The sequence below is a fragment of the Centropristis striata genome, chromosome 14 (assembly GCF_030273125.1).
Source record: "Centropristis striata isolate RG_2023a ecotype Rhode Island chromosome 14, C.striata_1.0, whole genome shotgun sequence".
Taxonomy (NCBI): Eukaryota; Metazoa; Chordata; class Actinopteri; order Perciformes; family Serranidae; genus Centropristis; species Centropristis striata.
In genome coordinates this window covers 15,487,929-15,501,985 of record NC_081530.1, presented here as the reverse complement: position 1 = coordinate 15,501,985, position 14,057 = coordinate 15,487,929, and the positions used below count along the sequence as shown (strand labels likewise).

Below are 14,057 nucleotides of genomic sequence, written 5' to 3'. Positions count from 1 at the left end.
GACAGTGAGCAGATGATGACTATATGTTTGCAGAATTGGGTGGTAACTGTAATTTCCATTCAGTTTTATTTGCATGGGTGAACATTAAACAAAGGGTGGTGGGAAAAAAAGACCTTTGTCTGCTAAACTGGGGAAGGACAAGAACAAGTCAAGCAGCTTTTACATAATGCAACAGTGGAGTGACAGAAATCCTGTCTGTCAAGTTACACCATGTTGTGAATGTCATATTACAGTCGATGCTTTGAAATATTCTATTCTGCATTGCTGGTATGTGTGTATTTTACTTTTAAAAAAACCTTACAGAATAAAACCTGGAAATATCTCATATAAACAGTTATGTGAAAGTTTACAGATTGGAATGGAAAACAAAATGCAGTGAACTAAAATAATTCACACCATTGTACAAGGCATTCAGATAGTAAACATAGGCTATGTTATATATGTTGCCAAAAAAATTTCAGAAACTTTATTGGTGGCCAGATGGATTTACTGTAGGCCAACTGTTTATTGACACAATTTTAAAAGATCTATTTGGAACAGCACTCACGACTGATAAAAAAAAATATATATATATATATATATATATATATATATATATATTGGGATTTTTGGGTGAACTGTTCCTTTAATTCCAACAAGAGACATATAATTTAAAAAATAAACAAACAAAAACATTTATTGGAAAATTCCTAAAAGTCCTGTAATTTGCACATCTCATACCAGCAGATTATTGTGTTTTTTCAAGGGGGTTAACTGAGATCAGTGTTCAGGAAATCAGTGCAGGAAAAAGAGCAAATACTGAGCAAAATCAGCAAAAGCAAATATTTTACAACAGGAGTTTGATGCACTTTACTTTGGGGGGTAAACAAAGAAGATGTCGCCTGAGTGGAGTCTTGCTAAACAGGTTCTGTCATGTTAACTTTTTACTGCTGTTGGACACGCCTTCCAGCTCTAGGGACCTTTGTTTCTTAGCTGTATTCCCTCTTGAAAGTGAAACATAACTACAGGTGGGCTCCTCCAGCTCACAGCAAGACTTTAGTTTCGTCTTCCTATACTTGCACCAACTTTAACTTACTTTAACTTATTATCCTGGGTGACTGTGGTCTGCTAGGATACTTTGTTAGACCACGCTGTGTTTTTATTCACCTACTTGTATCTGCACCTGCTGTGTGGAGCGGTGATGGAGCAGGAGGCGGTGCCGCTGGTGGCTGAAGCAGAGCGGGCAGATGGTGCACAGGAAGGAGCGCTGTTACACTGCACAGGTGCTTGTTGTCATGGAGGAGCAAAGATGGCGGTCCTGGCCTATAGCCTGGGCAAACGCGAAATAAATCAACATTTTACCATCAAAAATGCCAAATTGATATCGATAGCAGTCGTCATCCTACTCCTCGTGTTTCACACTGCTTCGCGCTACTATGGAGGTAAGTGCTGCCCCGTTATTAAAGTTACTGTTAGTCAAACACTTGACACAAGCTATTGCTAATGCTAGCTAGCTACAGATAGCTGTTTGTATCGGCCACTACTTCTCCTTGCGGGTTGGTACAGCGCTGTTATTTAAGTGTTGCTTTTAAATGTGAGACATCGCAATTACAATGCACGTCTATGGTTGCGCTTGTATATTAAATTATCTTACTTAGCTCCACGAACTTAAAACGGCTTTGTCTGGTTAGCTTAGCTGATTAAAGCTAACACTGCATTTAGCTGTGTTTACATGCTGCTGTCAGGACACGCTTGGTTACTGCTGGGGAAGATATGTGTGGGTTAAACCTCTGAAGTCCAGGAGATTTTGGTAAAATTTGTCAACTTCTTATGCATTCGTTTCTGTCTCTGTTTAGCATCTTTCAGTCTGTCCCTACATCACATGGCTCCTTTTACTCGACACAAACTTGGCTATCAGTCAGATTTTTCATTTTATTTTAATTAACAAAGTATAAAGCTGCCAGGAACCCAAAATGCAAACAAAAGACACAAAAGTATATTAATATATATATTGTATAAATATAACCACAAAATCAGCAGGAAAAATAAATAAATAATAAAACTACAAAACCGTCTGTTTGGTTGTAAATTACAAATAGTAATAGTTTTCATTGTAAAAAGAAAATTCACAATTTAAAAATGGTCTAGAAACATAAATGTTAACACACTGTCAAAGCTCCTATGATTGCACTTTAACCTGGCTTTCTCAGCTTGTCTACATATCATATACAAATAAAATTATTACTGTAAATAAAACATGTGTATTGTCAATAAATAGATGGGCTCCAGAGGGTTAATGCAGCTAACAACTGACATAAAGAGGGTTTATTTAGTATTAGGAGGACATTGTCTATTCCGTTAACTGCACAGATACAGGCTAAGTAATAAAGCTCCTTAAATGTGTAGTAACACTGTCAAACTCGAGCTGAAGTGGCATTGAACAGTAGTTTTGCAGCCACATTTCTGTCTCAGGTCTTTCACAGGTTTGCATTGTCTTATCGGGCATAGCTGACTGTTTCAGGTGTAATAGGTTTGATGTCACTTTATTTATCCCACACACAGACTGAAAATATCAGACACACTCTGAGTTTATTTCTGAAGTAATGTTAGCATGGCATACATGCGCCTACCAACTGGGTTGCATAGAGTAGACTTTGTTCAAAGGAACCACAGACCTCTTGTGTACACACCGAGGAGCAGCTGTTTTTGCGGGCGATGACACTACATGCCCTCCCCATCCCTCCACCCTTCATGTTCGCCTGTTTTATATGGATCGATTCAGTTGTTGATGGTTCCATTCATTTCGCACACAAATGAATAGCTGGAGAGATTCATGGCTGAGCTAAATTGCTGATGGCTTCAGTTTGTGCTATGGCCCCCAGCAGAGCCCTGTATTGTATACCAGTCTTTTGACAGCACTGAATAAAGAGCCAGGGTACTATTGAGACAGCAGGTTTCAGTCATAGGCACAGAGAAACTATGAGTGAAAGCAGGAGCAGGTTTTCTTTTTTTTTGGCCTCACTGGGTCTTTCTCTGTGTCTTGCCTCCAGGCGGAGACTCATGTGAATGGCTGCTCTCCAGAGGACGTTTCTTGGGGGAGAACGTATGGCAGCCTTATGGCTGCATGATGCACAAATACAAAAATATGTGAGTCACACTGTGCAAGGTTGCTATATGTGTAGAATGTTGAGACAAAGGTGTGTGTGTGTGTGTGTGTGTGTGTGTGTGTGTGTGTGTCTGTCTCTCTGTCTGTCTGTAAGAGTGGATGGGTAATATGTGAGACAAACAATTCAGAATATGCTATATGACAGATAATAACCTCTGCTTTTGATTATCTTATAGAGTGCACTGAACCACCCAACACATGAATGATAGCTGTCTGCAGATTTTAAGATTTACAGTTTTCAATTTCCTCACAGTCCTTTTTTTTCTTACAGTGAAGCCAAAAACTGTCTTGCTGAAAAGCGAGTGGCCTTTCTTGGCGATTCACGAATCAGGCAGCTATTTTACTCCTTCATCAAAATTATTGAACCTGAGCGAAGAGAAGATGGAAACAAGGTAATTATGAGAAGAAACACATGGCCTTTATTTGGAAATTGTTCAGTAGAGTTAGCAAGAGTTGTGGGAGAAACACTGAGTGTGTACAATAAAGCGTGCAGACATTAACACATTCCTCTCTGCTCATATATCCTGAGCAACCTATAAACTAAAAGTTGCTCTCCTTTTTAATCTACTTTATCTCACAAAATATAACCAGCCATTACAGATTATTTTAGGTTGAAACTAGGGCTGCACGATTCTGGAAAAAATGTAAATCACGATTTTTCTGCTTAGAATTGAGATCACGATTCTCTGGCACGATTTTTTTTCACTAAATGTTTATTGCACTGATGAACTTTGACAAGGGCATAGTAGTAGTTAAATCATTGGAAGATAAATTACTTTAACAAAAATAAAAAATAAAAATTGAGACATGCAGGTGATAACAACTTCCCCCTATCATCATATGCACATCAAACAGTCTGATTTCCTTAGAACGTAGAGTGTATGTTGTACAGTGTTTATTGGGGCCATATCTTTGGCTAGGTGATATGTGATAGCTGCTGTGATCTCTTTATGTCTACTGGAGTTTAGTGGGTATGCCGTCGCATTGTACAAGGTTCCGGTTATTGACGTCTGTGTTTGTTTCTTGCCTTGTACGGCTTCATCATGCTGTACTTTGTGGTGACGTTTAAGGTGATTGTAGAGATTTGTAGTGTTGCCTTGCGGCGCCGCAACGAGGGCAAAACACACTTTACAATGCACCTCACACTGTTTGTCATCGTCTGGCCGAAAGCCGAAATACTTTCACACCGCCAAATGTGAACCTTTTTTGGGCTCGAGGTCGGTTCTGGGCGGTGGGTGACTCTCGCCACTATAGCTTGGGTTTTCTTCGCCATCCATTCAACCATCCTTACCGGCGACTTGCAGCCGGGTGTCCTCCACTGAATCACGTGTTAACGTAAAGATGCTTTACCATTGGTTGAGGGAGGAGGCAGCGGCAGTGCTGCGTTTGGGGGCGCTTGAAAAAATCCGGGAGATAATAGGAGCATTTGTTTCTGATGCAGCTCCAGATATAAAATACTTCAAAATCGACGTGTGTAGAAATTAGATCACGTGTATGTGCGAATCGAGATCGCGATTTTTTAACGATTTATCGTGCAGCCCTAGTTGAAACCAAAGACATGTTTGGAAGAGCAGACAGAAAAGGTACAGTCGCATGTGTGACTCACAGGGCAGCTTCTTTCCTTACACACATCTCCAGTTGTAGGATTTTGCCTTAAACATTTTTTGACTAATAACAAACCAAAACCAGAATGTAGAATTCTGCCACTTACGTAGCTGAATCTGAAAATATTCCACCATTTGTAATAAGAGCTTTTTCTACGACACTTCAGCCTGAACTCAAGGCGTGTATGTGAGAAATAGCCCCAGGAAGTGTCTATCTGATTTTCTTATATAGGCCTTCAGCTTCTGTTATAAACAGTTACAGGAAACCTGGAAATAGCCAGAATTAAGAAATGCAGGGGAACAAAAATTGATTGTTAAAATCAAATGGTTTGCTCTAAAAACAAAAAAATCAACGAAAATGCAGCAATAGAATTTGCTGCATGTAGCAGCTGTAACAATTTTTTTGTCTGATCTCAAGCAAAAATAACTATAATTGCCTAACAGACTTTCTCTCTGTCTGCCCACATGTAATGTCTGAAGCACGAGGACATTTCCTTTGAAGATGAGAGTTCCTCTCTTCATGTGGTAATTTTGTTTTATTTCTGGATGTGTTTTTTTTTATCTATTTCTGAGTCTGTAAAGGCATTCAAAGATAAACCTTCTATGTCCTCTTTGTTCATAGAACTTCCTGTGGTATCCGGAGGCAAATAATTCAATGAAGGAGCGCTTGATATCATGGACACACGTGAGTATACATGTCAAGTTTCATTATCAACAAGTAGGGAGCATTATTAATCTAATACATTTCTTAAACTTTACACTGTCATGTGGTTAAGACAGGAACTTGCTTTTCTAATTGCAACTTCTTCTTTCATATGTTGCAGGAAGGTTCACCAGTGCCAGATGTTGTAATCCTCGGAGCTGCAACAGTAAGCTGTATAAACCAGTGTTAAGCAATGCTTGCATATTTCATGGCAGACATAAGAAGGTGGTGGCTGAGTTATGTCAATCTTAATTTCATTCATTCATTTGTTTACCACAGTGGTCCATCAAGTTGCGTGGTGGCAGCAGCGAGGCGCTGCAGCAGTACAAAGTCAACCTGACATCCATTGCTGTGTACCTGGAGAAGCTGGCTGAACATGCAGAGGTCTACTGGGTCTTGCAAGGTAAACTCAGCTTCAAGCTTTTTATGATTCCTGCATTCATGCAAAATAGGATTAACATTAACTAACTTTTTCATTTAGGTGCAACAGCACATAATGTAGGCGCCACAACTTCTGCTGTTGCAATACATTTTAAGCATTACGTAATTGCATTTTTGTCAGTTTCCATACACATTGGTAATTTATTAACACATGATTTAAATGCTTGTTAACAGGAACAAAAGTAGCAGATATGTTTTTGAATCAAATGACGCCATCTCTGTTGAAGATATTGGGGCAGAAGATCGTTTTACACACCTATCCTGCACAACGAGAGTAGTGTAGAAAATAACTTGTGAAGCTCTTTTGTCTCTATTTGTCTCTCTGACACACACACATACACACACCACTCTGAAGCAGTCTGGGGTGCTCAGGGGCAGGTTTAACAGGTAACACAGCATTTTTCTTTACCATAAACAATAAGTGGTTCTCTTCATTTTGAAAAACCTGTAGAGAGAGAGAGAAAGACCTGCTAAATACCTGCTAAAATAAAGTCATGATTTAATTAGCAATTTCACATGCAATTGCAGAATTTTGTGAATATCATCACCTTATACATACACCCTCTAAACATTCCTGTTGTAACCTAACAAAACACTGTCACACTTTTGTCCTCCAGACCCAGTAAATGAGGAGGTGTTGAGTGAGAACAGGAAAATGATCACTAACCAACAGCTGGAGCTGTACAATGCTGCGGCGGAGGATGTGCTCAACAGCAGCAAGCGTAGCGGCAGGTCCCGGATCAAGCTGTTGGCTGCGACCCGCCAGGCTGCGCTGGAAATGATCACCCAGTCAGACGACGGCTTGCACCTGCCTGAGAGCGCCAGGAATGTGGTAGGCAGGGTTTGAGATTATGTATTGACAATTAGATAGTACTTTTCAACAGTACAGGACAGGTTCGGCTATTGTGGCAGCACAATTCTTGCATCTTACTGTAGAATATAACTCGCATCTGTTCACCACCCTGTGTTATCCTCCTGTCAGGGAGCCATGGTCCTCATGAACTCTGTGTGCAACAAGCTACTGAGGCCCATTGATGGCTCCTGCTGCCAGAAGTTGCCACCCCCAAACCTCCTGCAGAAATTGTCAGCGATTTTCTTCCTGGGCTCGGCCCTGGTCTTCCTGGTCCTCCAGGTCCTTGGTAACAACCGTCACCGCAGACCCGTGCCCCCAGATGTGGAGAGCCTAGAGGAGAAGAAGCCAGCAACTGCAGCTGTCCTCCTGGGTCCAAAGGCACCGTTCCAGGCCCTCTGCAGGATGGGCATCATCATGGCTTATTTTTACCTTTGTGACAGAGCCGACGTGTTCATGAAAGAGCAAAAGTTTTACACTCACTCCACGTTCTTCATCCCTCTCATCTATATATTTGTCCTGGGTGTGTTCTACAATGAGAACACAAAGGAGGTGAGGTGGCACTATCAAGTGCACTTTTTTATTTTGGGAAATTGTACTTATAGCTTTAAACAACACAGTTTAATTTCAATATACAGGTGCATCTCAGTACATTAGAATATTGAAAAAGTCAATTTCCAGTAGTTCAAGTCAAATAGCCCCAACCAAGTATTGAGTCACATAGATGGACATACTTTTCAGAGGCCAACATTTCCATGTTAAACATACTTTTTAAAATTGTCCTTTTAGACAAGATTTAAACTTGATGATAATTAAATTTTAAAATAATAATAAATCTTAAAATAAATAAGTAAGTAAGGAGGAAGGAAACATACAGTAGCAGAATTCCGCAAAAGTTTAATTAACCTTGCTGTTGGTAATACTGTACCAAGTTTAATGATTTCTTTCTTTTTCAAACAGACCAAATTACTCAACCGAGAGCAAACAGATGAGTGGAAAGGCTGGATGCAGTTGGTCATCCTCATCTATCACATATCTGGAGCCAGCGCTGTAAGTCCAAACTATGTTGCTATTAAAGGGAAACATGACTACACATATGTCTATACAAGGTAATTGTTTTAAACCTGTTAAAAAGCATTAGGTATGCTCTCGGCCAGGCTTAATATTGCCTTTGTGTGTAGTGCTTAAGAGGTGTTGTTCAATGATTAATTCTTGCAAGTTCCACCAGTTAAATAAAAAGCAATATAATATGCGAGGGTGGTATATGATCAGGGTGTGGTGTGTTTTTCTTGGTGTGGGTGAATGTGGATGCTCTGTATATTTTTCTATATGATTTAGAGGCATTCATTATTTATTCTGTTTCAGTTCGTTCCAGTGTACATGCACGTGCGGGTGCTGGTGGCAGCGTACCTTTTCCAGACTGGCTACGGACACTTTTCCTTTTTCTGGCTCAAAGGAGACTTTGGACTTTATAGAGTCTGCCAGGTGAGGGTACAGTCTGTTATACTTTAACCCGGATTTTGCAACCACCCTTTATCAAAGTGAACATGTTTTATGACCTTGAAGTGAAAAAGCGGTTTAAGTGTGATTAAAGTTACTAATATATTAGTTTTTAGTCCTTACATACTATCATGTTACTGATAACACAACAATTAGAGTTAATTGGTTTGTGTCTGCTTTCATGTCCATTCCACTCCAGGTGCTTTTCCGTCTAAATTTCCTCGTGGTGGTTCTGTGCGTGGTAATGGACAGACCCTACCAGTTCTATTACTTTGTCCCATTGGTCACCTTCTGGTTTGTCGTCATCTACGCCACGCTGGCCATGTGGCCTCAGATCCTTCAGAAGAAGGCCAACAGTAAGTGTCAGAATCGATGCATGTTTTAAAAATAGTTTCAGTCACTCACGCCATAGCCTTTGAAAAGCATTTAGATAATGCAAATCAATACTTACGATTCCTTCTACACAGTAAATGTGATACCTGTCATAAATGCCAGCAGGGTTCACATTTAGAAAAATCTTTTCCATAATGGCTGTGTTGTTTTGTGAACAGATAGTGGCTTGTGGCACCTCGGGGTCTTGGCGAAGTTACTGGGCCTCCTGCTGTTCATCTGCGCCTTTGCCTATTCACAGGTGGGTGAATTAAAAATATTCAGATCCTACTTATTGCAATTGCAACCTCACTTTAGTACTATATTACAGGTTTTTACATGATTTCATACAGATAGTTTCAATAGTGATGTCTTTACACAAATTCAACATACTTTCAAGTACAAGAATGTTTTATTCAATCACATTATTTTAACCTAAATGAAGCAAAACAGATGAATATGCATTAAAATTGTAAGAATTAGCTAGAACTATTACTGATGAGTTTTTACTGAAATTTGTGGTTACATTCTTGTTTGAAGCCCTGCTTACTTTAATATTCATGTTTTGGTGTTCAGAGTTTCTTTGAGCATGTCTTCTCCGTGTGGCCAATCTCCAAGCTCTTTGAGCTGAAAGGAAACATCCACGAGTGGTGGTTCAGATGGAAGCTGGACCGATTTGTAAGTCAAATGTGTTTCGCTCCAGTTACACCCCACTTTAGCAGTCAGTTTTTGCATGAAAACATTCTTTGAAATGTAATGCATGGCAGAGTACATCATAACCTTTTCCAAGTGTGACCACATTTTCTTTCAAACGTTGTACAAATTGCTTTAATGTTTTATTGGTTCCTTTGCAGGCGGTGATACACGGCATGTTTTTTGCCTTCCTCTATCTGGTGCTCCAGAAGCGCCAAGTGATGTTGGAGGGCAAAGGAGAGGCTCTCTTCTCTGGCAAGATTTCCAACCTGCTCCTCTTCCTCTCTGTCGTCTCCTTCATAGTAAGCTTCTTCACACTTTCTACCAACACTGGGGCTTGGACTTATTATTTTGTAGAGTTGGGTGGATTTCTGGTTTTGACAGTCTGGTCTGGTATTTGAGCCATAATTGGTTTTATTTTATACAAACTGGCTAAACTGGCGTTTGTCATTATGACACAATCAGTGGAATCCAACTTGTATTACATTAATAATAAGCAATATGACAACTTAATTATCATAACATCTTTGCCTATGAATTGACTAATAGCCACTCTATCTTAGGGCTGGGCGATATGGACCAAAAGTCATATCCCGATATATTTAGGCTGAATACTGATATTTGATATTAATCCTGATACTTTTATTGCAAAGTGAGAGCAAACGTTCAGTCAAAGCCAAATGTCACATATCACAAGTAGTTTTATTGAAACCGTGAACATAAACACTGTATAACAACAGGAGTTCCTTTTAAAAAAAAATCTAATCTCCATGAAGAGCACATTTAAATAAAAAATATCTTAATTTAAAAAAGTCTATGAAATAAAATAGGCCAATCTTTTTCTGAAATAAATATATTTATATGAGAGAGGAATAGCGAACATTACAAAATAACTAAATATGACAAACCCTAGTAAGGGCAGCATTTATATATAAAAGAAAAAAACTATATCGATATATGCAATATGGTCTAATTCCATAACACATTTAAAATATATAAATTATATATATATATATATATATCGCCCAGCCCTACTCTATCTATTCATCTCACATGGGTAATATAGCACTGAGGAAGGTCTCTTTTTTATTACAGTAACTGCTTTGGTCAAGGTCTAATCAAACTAAATCAGCTACCACCTTATCTTGTTACTTAATTTATACTTTTCCCTATCTTTGTAGACGTACTCAATATGGGCCAGCAGCTGCAAAACCAAAACCGAGTGCAACGAGATGCATCCCTACATCTCTGTGGTCCAGGTAAAAAATGTTATCCTTTGTTCGCTCTCTTTTTCCTTCTTCTCTTCTCCTTTCATTCCTGTATGCCTTTAGAGGAAACATGCCTCTTCTTGTTTTATAGTTAAGTGTCCAATTGTAATTCCTTTCTGTTTGCCTAGAGATGTCATTATCCTAATCATGTGACAGGATAATGAGTGTAACAACAAGGGAGTGACCTTCTTTCATTGCTAAAGATAGTACTGGTTTTATGTAGCTCCAGTTCCTACTGGGAAGCTGTTTGAAGTAGTGCAGTAAATAAGGTCATTAGTAAAGATAAGTTCCCCTAAACTGGCCAGGATCACACATTTTATATCTCACATTTGACTTGTAAGAGATCGTAGATTGATCACTAACTTGAGTTAGAAAATGATCACATAATCACATAATACAGTGTTTCCTCATTCTCCCTTGTCTGCAGATTTTGGCCTTCATTCTCATCAGGAACATTCCTGGCTACGCCCGCTCTATATATAGCTCATTCTTTGCATGGTTTGGAAAGATCTCCTTGGAGGTAAGACACAGAGTGGCAATAAGTGTGTTTATATGGTCCTACCTAATAATCTTCTGTTACAAAGGGCTTTGCATAGAGCACCATAAAACAATACGGAAATCCAGTAATAAGTAACTAGAATGGGGGAAGCATACAACTCTTAAAAGAAATACCAGGCATAAAATCTTGACCAGCTCTGTGTGATGTTCTGTAGCTCCCTGGAGGCCAACAAGTGAAATTACACATTTTTACATTACTGTAAAACTTCTGTTGAATATGCTTTGTTTGTCTCCCCCAGCTGTTCATATGCCAGTACCACATCTGGCTGGCAGCGGACACCAAGGGGATTTTGGTCCTGATCCCAGGAAACCCTTCACTTAACATCATGGTCAGCACCTTCATCTTTGTTTGCGTGGCTCACGAGATCTCCCTCATCACCAATGATTTGGCCCAGGTGGTCATCCCCAAAGACAGCGTGGCCCTGCTGAAGAGACTGGGGGCCGTCGGGGTCTTCTGTCTGGTTGCATTGGTGCTCACCAGGGGCAACCAGCCCGGAGCCTAATGGACACCATTTAATATGGGGGGAACAACAGGCTCGCCAAGCTCCCCCCGCTGAGGTTGAGCTCCAGATCCAAGCCTAGTGTTTTGGCTTAGTGGTGGCCACAGGAGTCGACCTCAGTTGTGTTGAATGACAACACAGGGACCCGGTGGAGGACAGTGTCTCTGCTGGCCGTGTCTGAGCAGAGTCTGTACTTTTTGACTGCTGTGAAAGTCGCACACTGAATAAATGGAGAGAAAAAAAAAATGCTCAAAGAAGCGGTAGCTCCTTTCAGGGCAAAGTGCAAATTTGTAGAGAGAAAAACAAAACACTCAAAAAGTTTACATTATCTGGATTCAACAGAAGAACAGAAGAGAAATTTGGAGACGTGGAATTTCATTTAAACAAAAGAGGTTGTCATTTTAAGACCTCATGCTTGCTGTGTGAATTTTTGCAGCGTTGCTTCTATTTAGCCAAACACTCTAATAAGACGTTTATTTTGTCACATACAGAACTTCTGATCATAATTTCACTCTGGAAGGGATCACTAGGCCCACACTCCGTCCACATGGCAGTAGCAGCTGAAGGTGTTTTCACTCAGGTTGATCCATAATCTACATATTCAGATTTCCACAAAAAAAAAATCATAATAATAAATTGTGCTGCATTTTATTATCAACATTACTTTGTATAGTATTTCTGGTGACTTTAAAATGGTGTTCGATATCTAAATATGCAAAATATGGACCAACAACTGGCTCGGGTGATTTAAAAAAACGAAAACAAAACCCTGTCGAGACAAAATTTGGAGTGCAATTGTTAAAAATGTTGGATTATCCCGCAACATATTTTTGCTAATGTTTTTGTGAGTGATTTTAGAAATGTTTGCCTTGTGCTGAAAGGTACCGTGGTCACCTGCTGTACTGTAGCTCTGAAATTCTATGTGATATGTACAGTATTTAATGATTTAAATTAAGCTTATATTTTATACTTTGTTTTTTTTTTTGGATGGGGGGGCTTTGTTTTATTTTGTACTTTGCGCTCATGACTGCTGTTTGTGAAGGAAGTATTATATGGATAATTTTGTAGCCATCCCAGCATCTCATAGATGATCACTTGCCTCAGAGACGCATTGCAGAGGTTGAGCCTTTACAGTCTAATACCCATCTGTCCTATTAGCTCACTTCATAGTCTGTGTATATTTGTATGATAGAGTGAGAGACTTTATTTTATACAGCAGCGTTTTTAGTCCTCTTTCATTGCCGTTGAAAACATGCCTCTTGGCTCCGGTGGAAAATGCACTGGCTTGCACATATTATTATACAATAGGAATAACCGCTAAATATACAACCTCCTGCTGTCACAGCCAGTGAAGTTTTTGTTCAGTGAGTGAAAAAAATTTTTTTTTTTAGACTGAATGCCTTTGAACATACAGCTTCTCTCAGTGGCTTATACATCTTCAGATGTACGTTGCCACATCTGTGATCAAAACCTCACGTCTGTTAGGCACTTTGGACCACATCAACCTTTGAAAACAACTGCTAAGTGATGCACTGATTGAGCTGAGAAGACATTATACTGTTGCTTAAAAGGAAAATATTGTTTATTTTCTCAGCTGACAAATGAGAGATGTCTTTGTAACCGTACAGACATTTAAGAGAGATGAGCACTTTCATATTAAGACCTGCATCTTTGCCCTGACATACAATGTTTTACATGGAACCAGTGCGGAAACTTTCTGTACTTTAACACATTTTTATTAGGTAAATGAAATGTTTTCAAGGTCATTTGGCAGATAAAAAAATTCTGATGTTGTACAATCCAAGCTGTATTGCTAATGAATTTTGAGTTGCATGTTTTCTCTACCATCGGGTAGTAAAAGATTGCTTTCTCAAATTATTTTTTACACATTTATGTAGCTTCTCTTTAAAAGAAAAACACGGGTCCACAAAGAAGGAACTTCTTTCCAGTGGAGCAACTTCTCTGCAGCTTTCAATGCTTCATGTGTTTTTTATCTCATGTGCTTATTCTCAAACTGAATAAGAGCCAAGTAAATTTGTTATTTCTATAACCAGTCATCTCCTCATTGTATAGATGAGAAAGTGCATTTCCATGCTGCAGTTTCCATTGGTGTGTGAAGTTTACTGAGATCTGTTTTCCCGTCTTTTAACTGATCAACAGCTATAAATTTGGTAATTGTTTCAGGCCTTAATAGATCTTTTTGGTCGTGTAAAAGCAACAACTATTTATACCCCTGTGCAGGGCCTCTTTGAAATATGTTACATGTACAAATTTTTGTGATGTCTTAAAAATGTGAAATGTATCCATATTATTTATAAATGCCTTTATTCTGTTGTACATTGTTAATACCTTCATATAATGTGCTTTTTTGGCTTCTTTTTTGGACAAAAATATACCTTTCATGTCATTCAGACATTACTAGTGTC

General features: G+C 39.1%; 1 protein-coding gene across 1 annotated transcript; it reads left to right on the top strand.

Annotated features, from left to right (window-relative positions):
- Positions 1 to 914: 914 nt before the first annotated feature.
- casd1 (CAS1 domain containing 1) lies at positions 915 to 14,044 on the top strand. Its single transcript, XM_059350832.1, has 18 exons — positions 915 to 1,421; positions 3,030 to 3,126; positions 3,417 to 3,537; positions 5,230 to 5,274; positions 5,372 to 5,434; positions 5,574 to 5,618; positions 5,732 to 5,855; positions 6,511 to 6,725; positions 6,876 to 7,295; positions 7,704 to 7,793; positions 8,109 to 8,228; positions 8,443 to 8,599; positions 8,795 to 8,874; positions 9,189 to 9,290; positions 9,467 to 9,607; positions 10,487 to 10,564; positions 11,001 to 11,093; positions 11,371 to 14,044. Exons 1-18 carry the CDS (start codon positions 1,181 to 1,183, stop codon positions 11,632 to 11,634), a joined length of 2,496 nt encoding a protein of 831 aa, XP_059206815.1. The 5' UTR covers positions 915 to 1,180; the 3' UTR covers positions 11,635 to 14,044.
- The last annotated feature ends 13 nt before the right edge of the window (positions 14,045 to 14,057 follow it).

What these genes read in the sequence shown, in the direction of transcription:
- casd1 (XM_059350832.1), top strand. Translation starts at nt 1,181, where the DNA reads ATGGAGCAGGAGGCGGTGCCGCTGGTGGCTGAAGCAGAGCGGGCAGAT. An exon ending in ACAATGAGAACACAAAGGAG is followed by an intron (nt 7,296 to 7,703) that starts GTGAGGTGGCAC and finishes TTTTTCAAACAG; the next exon opens with ACCAAATTACTCAACCGAGA. An exon ending in CCTTCAGAAGAAGGCCAACA is followed by an intron (nt 8,600 to 8,794) that starts GTAAGTGTCAGA and finishes TTTTGTGAACAG; the next exon opens with ATAGTGGCTTGTGGCACCTC.